The sequence below is a fragment of the Nyctereutes procyonoides genome, unplaced genomic scaffold (genome assembly GCF_905146905.1).
Source record: "Nyctereutes procyonoides isolate TBG_1078 unplaced genomic scaffold, NYPRO_anot_genome, whole genome shotgun sequence".
In the NCBI taxonomy this organism is placed as follows: domain Eukaryota; kingdom Metazoa; phylum Chordata; class Mammalia; order Carnivora; family Canidae; genus Nyctereutes; species Nyctereutes procyonoides.
In genome coordinates this window covers 35,208,318-35,222,884 of record NW_026575046.1, presented here as the reverse complement: position 1 = coordinate 35,222,884, position 14,567 = coordinate 35,208,318, and the positions used below count along the sequence as shown (strand labels likewise).

At 40.1% G+C, this 14,567-nt stretch overlaps 1 protein-coding gene across 1 annotated transcript in view; it reads right to left on the bottom strand.

The window, feature by feature from the left end:
• Nucleotides 1-265: 265 nt before the first annotated feature.
• Nucleotides 266-14,567, bottom strand: part of ITK (IL2 inducible T cell kinase) — a 63,833-nt gene continuing 49,531 nt past the window's right edge. The window contains exons 10-17 of the mRNA XM_055325411.1: nucleotides 13,890-14,023; nucleotides 13,428-13,502; nucleotides 11,325-11,496; nucleotides 10,730-10,946; nucleotides 9,719-9,783; nucleotides 9,518-9,636; nucleotides 6,364-6,521; nucleotides 266-2,830 (exon numbers count right to left, since the gene is read on the bottom strand). Of these exons, the coding sequence (XP_055181386.1) occupies nucleotides 2,759-2,830; nucleotides 6,364-6,521; nucleotides 9,518-9,636; nucleotides 9,719-9,783; nucleotides 10,730-10,946; nucleotides 11,325-11,496; nucleotides 13,428-13,502; nucleotides 13,890-14,023 (1,012 nt within the window). The 3' untranslated portion in view covers nucleotides 266-2,758. The remainder of the gene's footprint in view (nucleotides 2,831-6,363; nucleotides 6,522-9,517; nucleotides 9,637-9,718; nucleotides 9,784-10,729; nucleotides 10,947-11,324; nucleotides 11,497-13,427; nucleotides 13,503-13,889; nucleotides 14,024-14,567) is intronic.

Genomic DNA, 14,567 nt, shown 5'->3' with positions numbered 1-14,567 from the left:
CTCATAGGAACACAGGAAGCATTTGATATTTACTTGTTGAACAAATGTTGCATGATATATAGTCCTTACTTTGGAACATGAAGCCATGTAATCATTTTTATTTAAGGAAAATTTTTGGTTGTTTGACATTTGGGCAAATATGGAACCCAGGCCATATATACTGTATTTATTAAAGCATACAGCTTTATTTGCTAGAACCAACTTTTAACTATACGTGCTTTATAAATGGTTAGAGATTTTTTTTTATTGGAGTTCAATTTGTCAACATATAGTATAACACCCAGTGCTCATCCTGCCAAGTGCCCCCCTCAGTGCCCGTCACCCAGTCACCCCAACAGTTAGAGATATTTGTAACATTTTTATTGTGAATACTAGCAATCACTGTACACTAATAAATATTCATTACATCCAAATATAAATAGTCTTAAAAGGTACAAAATGCAAAATCTATAAATTGCATCTAGAACCAAAACCTTGTATAAGGGAATTCCCTGGGAACACATGATACCATTTTCAAACTGTGAATGGAGTAGAAAAAAACAGGCAGGAAGCCCATTTTGCAGGATAGGACACTGAGGAGTTAACATGTTCAGTTATGTCCCCCATGAATCTGAGCTTGAACACAATAATACCATGCAAGGGGCAATTTTTGAAACCAAGCCATAGAAATCAATCAATTTTGATGTTTTCCTTCTAGACTGGATGTTCCAGGAATCATCTCTAATTAAAGGTTCCACAAGAGAATGTACAAAATGCCAGAAAGTAAACAGGGATGATTTGGGATATGTTGAATCAGATCACCTTTTGAATGATACATTTGATACAATGATATCTTGAGACAACCAGTTTCACAATAATTATAGTTAAAAGTTATGCATCGGAATCTTCAGCTGGTCAAAATATCACACGATTTAGATAGAACTAATAGCAACACCATCTAATAATCTCTCTAAAATTTTATCTGAACATTGTAGGAAAATGAAATCTCTCTTACACCAGGGAATACCCTTCTCCACAAAGTGTCCAAGAATACTGCAGCTGGCTCAAAGCCAAAATGGTAGTTAAAGGAAGCATTTATACACCTGCAGGAGGATCTTCCAAAACTGCTTTAGCTCACCTATAAATGGCTTCATGCAACATGACTCTGGAGGGGTGGGTGATTCAAAGGGTTAATTAACTGAGTAACTCCAGAGTCATGAACTCTAACAAAGATGAGGAGCCAGATGGGAAAAAGAAGATCCTATTCCAAGTTGGAGGGCTACACAGCCAGCCATAATGGTCTACGTGGGAGAAACGTTAGGTTGACTTCTTTAATTCGCTTTCTAGGTCTCCCCGAGCTGTTATTTATCTCCTCTGCAACCCCTTTCACCCTCAGTAGGAGGCAGTGTTGAATAGAAATACAGAAACTGCATTGGTCACAGACAACTCTGTCACTTAGGGGAGCTGTCTTGGCTTTTTAAAGCCTCAGGTTTATCATCTGTAAAATGGAAATAAGGATACTTTCTCATGGGGTTGGTGTGAACTCAGGATGAAATAAAATTCTGCAGATAAGGCCCGTAGCTCAGTACATATTCACCTTGCATATTTCAGGGCTCAATCGACAGCAGGCTGCCTTGTGCATCTTGGAAGCACCCCACTCAGTGCTTGACTCAGTTTCCATCCAGATGGTTGGAGCGAGAACAGACCCTTCATTCCTCTCCTAGACTTTCAGAGACTTGAAGCGTTGTCTTAAAGTTGCAAATTTCTAGGGCTTAAAGAACCTTCGGGATCTCTGCAAGGCCACTCTGCCCGGCATAGTGCTGCCCTCTGCTGATGAGGGTGGAAGAGTGCAGAGAGGGAACTAATCCTAAAGGTCAGAAGAATCCATGGCTGAGTCCCAGTAGGAGCCAGTGTTCAGAAGCGATCATCTTCTCCCAGGATAGCTGTGAAGCATTCTGTGCAGAGGAAAGGCACCATCACCTGCCCAGCTTGGTACTAAAAGTAGGCATCAGAGTGATATCAACCTAAGGCCTTTCTCTGTACCAGTTGACACCCTACCATCTGATACCCTCTTTCTGGGCAGATGCCACCTCCAACCACAGGATCCAAATTGTTCACCCCAGTCCATCATGCCCCTTCACGGAGGGAGGTGGCAGTGTGCTCAATGAGTAAAACCTCATAAAGCTGCTTCTCAGAATATCTGGCCTCATGTGTGAGCAGCTGTTCCATCATCCTCTACGGCAGGAAGCTGTGGCTGACAGCATCACAACGGCTGAGTCGCTCTTTCTGACCTTAATTAATTCACCAGTTCTCCTTGAAAAAGCATCACACTCGTCATTTCTCTTGCCCCATATCCTGGGATTCTGTATTGTGGGGCCAAGTAAAAATCCCTTGACCATAAACTTTAGATCCATGTTGGAAATAAAAATAAGCATCCACAGTCCTACCATGTCCCTCCTTTTCCCTAAGAAGTGCAAGAAATGTTGTCTGAAAGCTGTCAGATTGAGGTTTGCATGCCACACAAGATGAGAGGCTGGGAGGAGGGTAGAGGCATTGCTGCTGCTCTGGCCTCACTCCCGATTCAGGAGCTGAGCCTTCTGCTGGTGGCCAGGTGCCAGCCTCTGTCAGGGTGCTGCCTCTGTGGTGGCTTAGGGACTGACGCCACAGGCCAGCTGCCTCTGAGGAGTTCTGGGCTGGTGGCAGCTTTTAATGCTCTGTGAAGGGAGAATTTGCTCCCCCCATTCAGGATCTGCAGCCCATGCCTCGTGCTGAGTCTCTGCTAAAGTCCTGATTCTGCAATTTCAGCCAGTTGACTCAAGAGTCTGCAGAAAGGTGGCCGGTCCTCTGGTTTCTAGAGAGGGAAGAAAAGAACTCTGTGAGTTCCTTGTCCTTATGTGTCATAGTTAATTCCAAAGCAAACCAGAATTTAATAGCCCTTTGAGGATTCTTAAATATGCTTCCATATATATTATTAGAGGCCATGGTGTAAAAGTTGTTAACAGCAGGTATTCTGGAATCATATGGCCTGCTTTTGTTTTTTGTTTTGTTTTGTTTTGTTTTTTAAAGATTTTATTTATTCATGACAGAGAGAGAGAGAGAGAGAGAGAGAGAGAGAGAGAAGCAGGCTCCATGCAGGTAGCCTGACTGGGACTTGATACTGGGTCTCCAGGATCACATCCCGGGCTGAAGGCGGTGCTAAACTGCTGGGCCACCGGAGCTGCCCATATGGCCTACTTTTGGGAATCTAAGATTTCCCACTCAGCTGTGTGACTTTGAGCAGGTTGCTTAACTTGTTTGAATCTCAGTTTTGTTGTCTGTTAAATGGGGATAATGATAGTCTCTATCTTATAAGACGGTTATGAGAATTAAATAAAGTCATGAATTAAAAATATCTCATAAAATAAGTGCTAAGTAGCAGCAAAAAAGAAAATACTTAGGTATAAATCTCACAAAATATGTATTAGGAAAAATGCAAAGTTTTAAGGAAAGAACTCAAAGAAGATCCAAATAAATGGAGATATTTCATATTTAACAATGGGAAGACTTTATATTATTAAGATGTCATTCCTTTTCAACTTGATCTATAGATTCAACACAATCACACTCAGAATCTCAGAAAATTATTTTGTAGATATTGACAAACTTATTCAGAAGTTTACATGGAAAAAAGATTCAGAATAGGCAACATAATACTGAAGAGGAACAAAGTTGGAGGACTGACACTACCCAACTTCAAGACTCACTATAAAGCTACAGTAATGACAATGTGGTAATGGTGAAAGAAGAGGCAGATAGATTGATGGAACAGAGTTGAGAGCCTGGAAATAGACTCAATATAGTCAACTTATCTTTGAATAAGGAGCAAAGGCCATTCATTGGACAGTGTTGTTGTTTTTTAACAACAGTGCTGGAACAATTAGGCAGCCATATGCAGTATAATGACTGTAGACACAGAACTTATAGCCTTCACAAAAATGAACTCAAAATGGGTCAGAGACCTAAATGTAAAATGCAAAACTTAGAAAACTTCTTGAAGATAACACAGGAGAAAATCTGGGCAACCTTGGGTTCAGTAATAGATTTTTAGTTACAACACCAAAAGCATGATTCCTAAAAGAAAAAAATTGATGCTGAGTTTTGTTAAAATTAAAAACATCTGCTCTGTAAAACACATTATTAAGAGAAAGAAAAGATAAACCATAGGCTGGAGAAAATATCTTCAAAACACATATCTGATAAAGGACAAAGACCTCTTCAAACTCAAAAGCAAGAAAACAAATAACCTGATTGAAAAATGGGCAAAAGATCTCAATAGACACCTCATTAAAGCAGATATACAAATGGAAAATAAACATATGAAAAGATGCTCCACATTATATGTCATTAGAGAATTGCAAACAAAAACAGTGAGCTACCACTGTATACCTATTAGAAGGGTTAAAACCCCAAACACTTGATAACATTAAATGCTGCTGAGGATGGGGAACAGCAGGAATTCTCATTGCTGATGGGAATGCAAAATGGTACAGCCACTTTGGAAGAGAGTCTAAAAGTTTCCTTCAAAGCTAAATGTGGTGTTTTCATATGATCCAGCAATCACACTCCTAGGTATTTACCCAGTTGAGCTGAAAATTTATGTTCATACAAAAACATGCACAAAGATATTTATAGTAGCCTTTATTTACAATTGCCAAAAACAGCAAGTGATCAAGACATCCTTCAGTAGGAGAATAGATAGCCAAACTGTGGTACATCCATACAATGGAATATTGTTCGGTGATAAAAAGAAATGAGTTATCAAGCCATGAAAAGACATGGAAGAGTTTTAAGTGCATGGTGCTAAGTAAAAGAAGCCAATCTGAAAAGGCTACATACTATATGATTCCAACTATATGACACTATGGGAAAGGCAAAACTTGAACAATAAGAAGATCAATAGTTGCCAGGGTTTTGGAGAGAGAGGGAATGGTAAATAGGTGAAGCACGGTGGATTTTAGGGCAGTGAAAATATTCCGTATGATACTATAATGGTAAGCACATGTATTATGTATTTGTCAAAACTCACAGAGCTGTACAACACAAAGAATGAACCTTAATGTAAACCATGAACTTTGGGCAGTCCAGTGGCTCAGCAGTTTAGTGCCACCTTCGGCCCAGGGCCTGATCCTGGAGACCTGGGATCGAGTCCCATGTCGGGCTCCCTGCATGGAGCCTGCTTCTCCCTCTGCCTGTGTCTCTGCGTCTCTCTGTCTGTCTCTCATGAATAAATAAATAATCTTTAAAAAATAAATAAACCATGAACTTTAATTAATAATAATGTATCAATAATGGTGATTAATTGTAACAAATGTACCACACCAATGCAAAATGTTATTAATAGGGGAGGAGGGGCTATGGGAACTCTCTGTACCATTTGCTCATTTTTTTCTGTGAATCTAAAGCTCTAAATAATAAAGTCTATTCACTTAAAAATCAATGAAAGAGTTTTTAAAAAGGGAAGGTGCTAAGTAAATTCAGCTATCATGATTATTATGGTATTTAATCCTTGTGAAGTGGACTGGGTTTGTTTTTCGCTCTTCTTTATGTCTTCACTGTTTGTTTCTTTGTTTCTGAATACAAAGGCTCTAGGAACTTACAGATCAAGCATTATTTCATTCTCTTACTAGTAAGAAAAAGGAGGTTCAGAGATTGTCCAAGAGATTAATGCCTAAGAAGTACTAAAGTGGAGACAAAGCCCAAGTATCCTATACTTTTTAAATTCCACTTGTCACTCTCAACAATCTGAATTTGTGTTCATTCTCTATTCAGCAACTTTCAATTGTGGTTGAAGTTTAAAATTTTCTAATTCACCAAAGGACATTAAGACTTACACTGATGTGGCTTAAGATATAGCCTGCCCCCCCCCCCCCAGGATGGGATGACTGAGGCATCTGGGAGGGCAAAGTAATTGGCTTCTCAATCTGAATTGTTGAACAAATAAAATGAACCCGAATTAAGTCATTTTCATCGTTTCACACCACAAGTGAACTTCTGCTCACCAACTTCTAGAACTTTCATGTATACTTGATGGTTTGTTGATGTTATAAGTGTTTTTATCTCAGAAAACTGACATATTGACATTGGTCTTACCCCCTCTTCCTTTCTAACAGTGTGTTGATGGCTTGTGACATTTTATTGCAGGTCAAATAATATTTAAGGTCGCTGCCAGCTCTTTTAGGGTTGGGCAGCCTCTTTTGTTAGTAGACACTCAAAGCCACTTTCTTGTTAATATACTTTAGTAACACCTGCTTCCTCATCCTCTAAGAGGGTTCCTTTCTCTAGGGAAGGAGACAAACCCTAGAGTTGTAGATTACAAGGTAGGGGGAAACCACTTCCTTTACTGACCTCTTTCCAGCAATGATTCATTATCTGGTAGATATTCGAGGAGGCCAGCCGGGGCTTGTATAAGCGAAATCCAGTAGTGATGTCTTCCACCACTTCTGAGTTGCTTCTATTTTCATACGGGATTTTGCCTTCACTGAAGACTTCCCACATCAGCACACCTAAAAGAAATGGGGAATGCAGCACAGTGAATGATGAAGTTCACAACTAGCAAACAAACCAGCCTACATCTAGAAATTGCAGATTCCTTGACTTTCAGATTCAAGTCCTTACCTTTAGGAAGGATAATACCAAGCCACCTGAGGCTTATTAGGCCTGTACTATTTCTAAAGAACAAAGATTTCCCAATCTTGCTTGTGGTGAGGAACTTTTAAACTCAGCCCTTTTTTTTTTTTTATATCTAACTCAAATGCTACTACTAAAAGTTGCAAGGGATGTAAACTCAAAGGTCTACACATCATGTAAATGGATGGAGTGGATGAGATGTGTCTTAATGGGGATTAGGGGGTTTCTGGAGAACTGGAGGGTCAAGTTCCATCTTCAGATAACAGCTATGATTTAGCTCCAGCCACCATAGGGCACATGGGGATGAGGGTTCGGGATTGCCACATTTTCTGATTTTTTAAAAAGAAGTCACAAATTGAGAGCTTAGAAATAGAAATGCAATTTGATTTTTAAAAATACTGTGTAGACAGAGCAAAACACATCTCCGGGGTGTCTATTTTTGACCTGTGATTTAATCCCCTTTCCTCTTCTGTCTTCAGCAGAAATGTCACACCCAATTTTATTATGTACTAATGTATTCATAGGATGTCAGAGTGGGAAGAGAGCTTGCAGATCACCTCGTTCAGTGGTTTTCAAAGCCTATTTCAGAGGTTCTTAGGGCAGAGTTTTCCAAAGTATGATTCCCCAAACAACTGAATAAAAATCACCTCAGAAGTTTGTTGAAATGGCAGACCCCAGGCCCTGGCCCCGACCTCTGGATCAGGATTTCTAAGGGATCCTCAGACATGCCTCTGGAGTTTTGGGAATTTGGAAACTGCCTGTAAATAAGACTGATCAGCTCCCCAGGTTGCCAGAAGTTCTAGTGAGATTTCTTTGGAAAATTGAGGTCTGCTGTTCAAAGCTCATTTGAAAACCATTGCTTTCATGCAAACCTTGTAATGCATTGATTGGAAACTGAGTAAGGCCCAAAGAGCTTACTTGACTTGCTTAAAATAGCACAGTTAATTAGGGCAAAATTCTTAAAATGCATGACAAAGCTCAATGGCCTTGAGGCAGGCATCAAGCTCCCAGACCATCCAGGTTTCTGTTTCTCAGGTTTGCCACTCCTGTTATCTCTCCCTCCCAACCTTGCTTCTAATGGTCAGTCTCCTTCTTTTTTTTTTTTTCAGTCTCCTTTTTGAACACTTCAGGGGGCACACCTGAGGCAGGGACGGACTGTAGCTCAACTCTCTAATTATATGATACAATAGAAAATTCCCAAGCTGGCCATCTGTGTCAAAATAAGCCTTATGCAGAATTAGCAGGTAAATGTGACAAAGTGGCCATGAGTGCAAACATCTTGTTATGGGACACCTGGCTTGGTGCAGTGTGACCAGCTGCATCAGCCATAGAGAGTGGCCACACATCAGGCATACCTTTCCTCATTATACACATACTTGGGGAAAAAAAGAATCTTCTGAGATTGCTCTGGTACAGTTTTATTTCTTCCAAGTTCATTCTGTAACTTAAATTTGAATAACAAAATCTTAGCTAGGTCTGTCAGATAGGGAAGCTGTTTTAAGGAATAGCTCAGAAGAACTAGAAATTCACGAATTACTCAGTTGTCCAAAGTGGCTATTCTAAAATGATGGGGGAGACTTCAAAACTAATTCTCTGAAGAGATTTAGTCAGCTTTTCCCTGGTTTCTACACTTAGTCAAATACACTTGGCAAAATCAAACTCCAACTCATTCCTTTCCAAAGTATAACCCTTCTTATAATCAAAATCAAAGAGGTTGTCCAGTGTATTTTTGTGTATAGGTTAATACACACAAACTATGGCTTGGGATGATATGACAAATCCAGCAAGAATATTTGGTAACTTTCTGCCACACCAACATCTTTCATTCTGCCTTTTATGCATACCCATTTGCCCTTATTAGAAATTCTAATTCCTTATCATGGAATAAGGGATTTTGCCTTCACTGAAGACTTCCCACATCAGCACACCTAAAAGAAATGGGGAATGCAGCACAGTGAATGATGAAGTTCACAACTAGCAAACAAACCGGCCTACATCTAGAAATTGCAGATTTCCTTGACTTTCAGACTCAAGTCCTTACCTTCAGGAAGGACAATACCAAGCCAATTTCATTGTCTACTGTTCTCTCACTGAGACAGTACCCCTCCTTTCTTTGGACACACCAAATTTTTATATTTGCTGTTTTTTTGGTCAGAGACACTGTTCCCTGGATCTTCAAATAGGGATGACTTTCTCTCATCATTCAGATTTGTGCTCAAGGGTTACCTCTTTGGAGAGGCCTTCCCAGACCATGCTATTTAAAACAGACACTTCATCCCAATCACGTTCTATCCCATTACTGTTTTTTCCATTACTGTTTTATTCATAGCACTTATCACTATGTGATTTTGTCTTATTTACATATCTATTAGCTTGTTTATGTGATTACTATCTATCTCTAACTAATTTATGTCCAAGAGAATAGGAGTCTTTCCTATCCTATGCACCACTGCATTGTGAGAACCTAGACTAGCCCTAGCTTATAGTAGGTGCTTGATAAATTATTGTTGAATAGATGAGTAGGATATTTATTGAGGGTTAAATGTGGGAATAGAATTTTGAACAAAATATTCTCCTGGTCCTCAAGGAACTCATATTTTAATCTCCTGACTCCTTTAGCTTTTGATCTTACAAAAGCTGTCACCAGCTTCTGTTTCCATTCTCATTTTAACCCCCATTTCAAAGATCTCCAAGAATGAATGCACTTATGAATGCTTCATCATCCTCTTCAGAGCCATTATCATACACAGACTATGAATGGGATGCTCTTACCACCCAGTCCTGGGCAAGCAGGGTTGCTTGGATTTGAACAAATAAAACAGCTGGGTGGAAGTCCCAAATCATGTGGGTGTGGGGCCAGGGTGACACTTACCAAATGACCACACATCTGACTTGCTGCTATAGCGACTGAAGGAGAAGACTTCTGGGGATGCCCACTTTACCGGGAACTTGGTGCCTGTGGAACTGGTGTATTGATCATCAAGGACAAACCTGGGTAGAGTGGAGAAAGAATGTCTGAATGATCTGGGGGCCTGAGTCCCATTCCTTTGTGGGCACCATATGCCTGTATTACCTTGTCATCCCAAAGTCAGACACCTTGATGACTTGGTTTTCTCCCACTAAACAATTTCTGGCAGCCTGGAGTAGAGACATGCAAACAAAAGGGAAGGGAAAACTATTGGTGAATAATCAATACAAGGAGTCTCCTATAATAATCTCAGTCTTTTGGGTTTCTATGTGCTGCTGTACGAGGGCTTTACAGATGTGAATTAAACTTCACTAGTTCCCAGAAGTGAACTAAAGAGTTAATGTGTAAGATCTCTTATCAGTATAAGTAGGTTTGGTCTTTTAGCTTCATTCCTGAGATCTTATTTGAAGAGAAATCCATGGTGTTATCTAACCAGTGGTGTGCTCTAATGCAACCTGATGCAATAGGAAATGTTAATGTTAGGGATGATATAAAGAAAATGTCATGACAAAAATAAGAATGTTTTAAGGTACTAATCCTCTTAAAACTATTCCTCAATAGGAAGAGTACCTAGTCCCTAATTAGTATCACAGAATTGTCCACTGAAAGAACCCTAAGTGATAAAAAAAAAACCACTCTTTGTTTCACATTTTAAATGTGCCTACAATTCCCAAGGGGGATATGTTAAAATGAATATCCTGAGTTCTGACCTCCAGAGAGATTCTGAGGATGGTTTTAGCACCTCCCAATGTGATTATGGTAGGTCCTTGAATAATAGTTTGAGAAAAATTGTGCTTGTCCATTTCCCTCATTTTACTACGAGGAAACAAAGGCACAGAGAGGTTAAGGAGAGGCTGTAAGCTTCATTTTGGAAGAGTTTAAATTCAGATTCAGAGGATACAAATTATCCTCTGGGATTAAGGCTGGGATTAACATTGTGACTGAGTCCTACTAGGATAGCCCCAAGTGGGTGGAAGAAGGAAGAAGTTGAGAGTGGACAGGAGATGTCTGTGACTTGTTATGTATCAACATATTCCCAGTATGGGTAGCTCTACATTTCAGTGGGATGTACCCCTTCCTCCCGGACTTGTAGATGTGTGCCCTGCATCCTCTTACCAGGTCTCTGTGGATGACACATGCCTCCTCCAAGTAGGCCATGCCTTCACACACATCCAGGCACATGCCCAGTAGGGTTTCTGCAGCAAAGAGTCCCCGCTGGTTGCGAAGATAATCTGACAGACAGCCGTGTTCCATGAACTCAAACACCAGGCAGATGGGAGCTTGCTCTAGGCAAACCCCATACAGCTGGACCAGTTTGGGGTGAGAGAGTTTCCTGGAGGAAAAAGGCAAGGGGTGAGATGGTCTAAACTCAGTCTTACAAAAATGCATTCCCTCCCCAAACAAAAATAACCTGAAAGATGGTGAGGAGTCAGATGGTATGCGCAAGGACAAATGGAGGCCAGTGTGCCTGGCACATCTTAGACCAGAGGAGAGATCGGGAGAGGATAAGACTGGGGAGTGGACAGGGCAAGACCATGACAGGTCTTGTAGACCATAGTGAGGAGTTTCATTTTGTTCTCCATGCCATTTAACCCATCACTAGATTTGAGCAGCAAAGTGGTGTAACATGACATCAAAATGGTATTTAAGGAACACAGCACAGAATATCCTCCCCAAGATGTCTTTGTGTACTCTTGATTTGGCCACTCACATCATGACTTCAGCCTCCTCTATGAAGTCTTCTTCTGACATAGCCCCTTCTTGAATGGTTTTGATGGCCACCTTGTCCTTGTTAAGCCAGTAGCCAAGATGCACCAGCCCAAACTGTCCACTGCCAATCTCCTGCACAAAAGTGAGCTCAGTGGGATCAATCACCCATTTCCCTGGAAAAGAGAGACAAGTTTTTCCAGGGTTGGCATGCAATAGATAATGAGGTATAGGGCTATAAGGAGACTATACAGAACCCTAGATAGAATGTTACTTTATTGTTAATATAACCCAAAGATGGCAAATAGTATAAGCTTTAGACTTAGACCTATCATGGATAGATAAAATTATTATCTTCCTACCCCAAATAATAACATAGGATATGCATTGAACACCATGAAAAATGTATGTGGGAGATAATATGGAAGAAAGACAGAAAATGGCATTAATCAAGATATCCAAAGGAAGTAAATGAAAGTGTTCTTGTAATGTCTCAACTATTTTTTATACTTGATTAAAAATGTTTTATTGCTATTTCCCACATAGGGCAAATTTCATTTGAGCTGATCATTCATTCATTCATTCATTTATCCACCAAGTGCATCCATAGCACTCTACTTGGCCATAGCAGGGATTGGGAGCAAGGAGGTGTGGATTCCAAGGGGCACACAGTCTGGCATGTGGTAGGCTTTCAAGAAATGTTCAGTAAACGAGAAAAAGGAATCCGATTCTCAATTTTCACACTGACAAAATAAGTAGATTCATAAAATAATCTCTGCGATCCCATCCAGCATGGATATATTAAGATTCTACAGTTATTAGAATTACTTTATTTTCATAAGGAGGCTAAAGGGGCATTACCCTTCCCTGGAATTTGGTTTTGTATCATAAATAGCTCAGTTTCTACCTCTTTGAGGCAGAGACTGAACAGAAAGTAGTATTGAGTTCCTGCCGTGTACAGATAATGGTGCCAGTTAGGGATGGAGAGTCTATAGCAATGTTTCTCAAAGTATGACTCTCTAACCAGCTGAGGAAAAATTACCTAGAGCATTTGTTTAAAAGGCACATTCCAGGACTCCATTATCAGGGATTGTGTTTTGGTAAGTGTTAGATAGTGTCCAAGAGCCAACATTCTTTTTTTTTTTTTTAAGATTTATTTATTTATTTTTAGAGGGGAGGTGAGGGAAGGGCATGGAGAGAGAGTCTTAAGCAACCTCCTAGTTGAACACAGAGCCCCATGTAGGGCTTGATCTCAGGATCCTCAGATCATGACCCAAACAGAAACCAAGAGTCCAATGCTTAACTGATTGTGCCACCCAAGTGCTCCCAGGAGCCAAAATTATTAATAAGCATCCCAGATGACTTAGATGTACACTGAAGTCTGAGAACCACCTGTCTAGGAGATACAAAATGAAAATACTCCAGCTTCGACAAGCACAGTTTAGGGGGATGCAAACTCAAATGCTTTTAGGTTCCAGGCAGAAAAAGCAGAGGGAAGAAGTTCCAAAGGATGAGGGAATAACAAAGCTTGTGGCACTAGAGATGCAAGCCTAGATTGTATCTAGGCTTTGCCTAAAGGCACTGAAAAAAAAAATTAACACCATGTCATGGCAGACAAACTTTTCTGAATGCGTCCAGCTTCCAGCCCTTGCAATGGACCATACACAGCAAACTTACATGATACAGAAGTTCTAGAAGATAGATGGTAATATGGTCCCAGGCATTATTTTCTAGTATATTTTTTTTCTAATGGTGGTTAGTAGAGTGCTCTGTACAAAGTAGGTCCTTGATAAACAGTTCACTGATGAACTCCTAAGTAAAACCAATGAACCTTGATTTGGCCTTGATAAATGTGCCATGATATAAAATGATATATATATATATATATATCAATATATGATATATAAAATGATATATATATATATCTTACTACACTCTGTAAATATTCCTTTGTGCACACCATATCAGATATACAGTGCACCTGTTGTAATGGTTATTTTAAGCCTGGGGAATAATTAAGTACATGGCAAGTCCATATAGAATTTGCCCCAGACCTTTAGGGATGTGAATAATGCAAATATATAACATTGCTGGATGTACTGCTCACCGTATCTCAGTCCCGCAGTGACTGGTGCTTTCTGCCTCCAAGAACAAACTGGGTGCCGGAGTCTAGTGACCAGACCTGGGTTGATTATGAAGTGAGAGGCAGTAGTTAAAATTTTACCGTAGCAACTGTTCAAGTCCAATCACCAGGAAAAATATAATCCAATGCGAAAGCTATTTTTATTCTGGAAAACAAATCCCGAAGCCCAGTCACTGATATTACACCCCCTCCAACAAGAGTCATAAACACAGATGGGCAGGTGGTGAAATCCCATGGGTCTAACAGCAGAATTTGCTAATGGAAAATATATGATATGAGCAAATATTTGGCATTGTTTCCTATTTGTAGATTTAGTTATTATTTATGGTCAGCTTGTCTGAGATGAAGAACCTGGCAGGACATTTATCATTTTTCTCCAAGTTTCCCTGTGAGGGTTCCCCGCTGGACCCTTCCTTTAGAACTCACCTGCTCCATTGTGTTGGTGATAATTGATGAGGAGAGGAATGGAGTCAAACACGTACTTCTCAGCCACATAATATCGCTTGGGGTTGTCATTTGTTTCTTTAATGTGATAGTGCTTTATACAGGGGTTGTTCTCACTTAAACAAATGAAACATAAATTCAGTGATTATTAACAAGCAATGCTTAGACATAAAAGTGTCTGCTGGTAGCCGATTCCTGTTAGCTTTGTTTTTTACCCTCTCAGAAGGATGGCAGGTATATTTCAACTTGTGTGTCAGTCTTGACAGGGTAGCCCTGGGTGCTATAGTAAGGACTCGGAGGCTGCATGTAGACCCAGTTAGAACCAGGCCCATGATGGATTGGAGATGTTTCTTCTACAACCACGCAGTGGGTAATGGTCTTGTGTGTGCTACATGCTTTCCTCCTGTGTGTGTGGATTTCACTAACTGTCAGCATACGATAAGGGAACACTGGACCCTCAATACTTATGTGACTTTGTAGAGTAAAGAGTTAACATAGCAGTTAAAAAGCTGAATGCTTTTTTTTTTTAGAAAGGCCTGCTTGCAAATTTGACCTGTGGCTAGCATCTGGGAACTTGGATTTTGGGAGGGCTTTCACCATTCTGTAACTGATAAGGATGGCTCCCTGTTCCTAAATTGTTTGTATAACACTGTGGTTTAT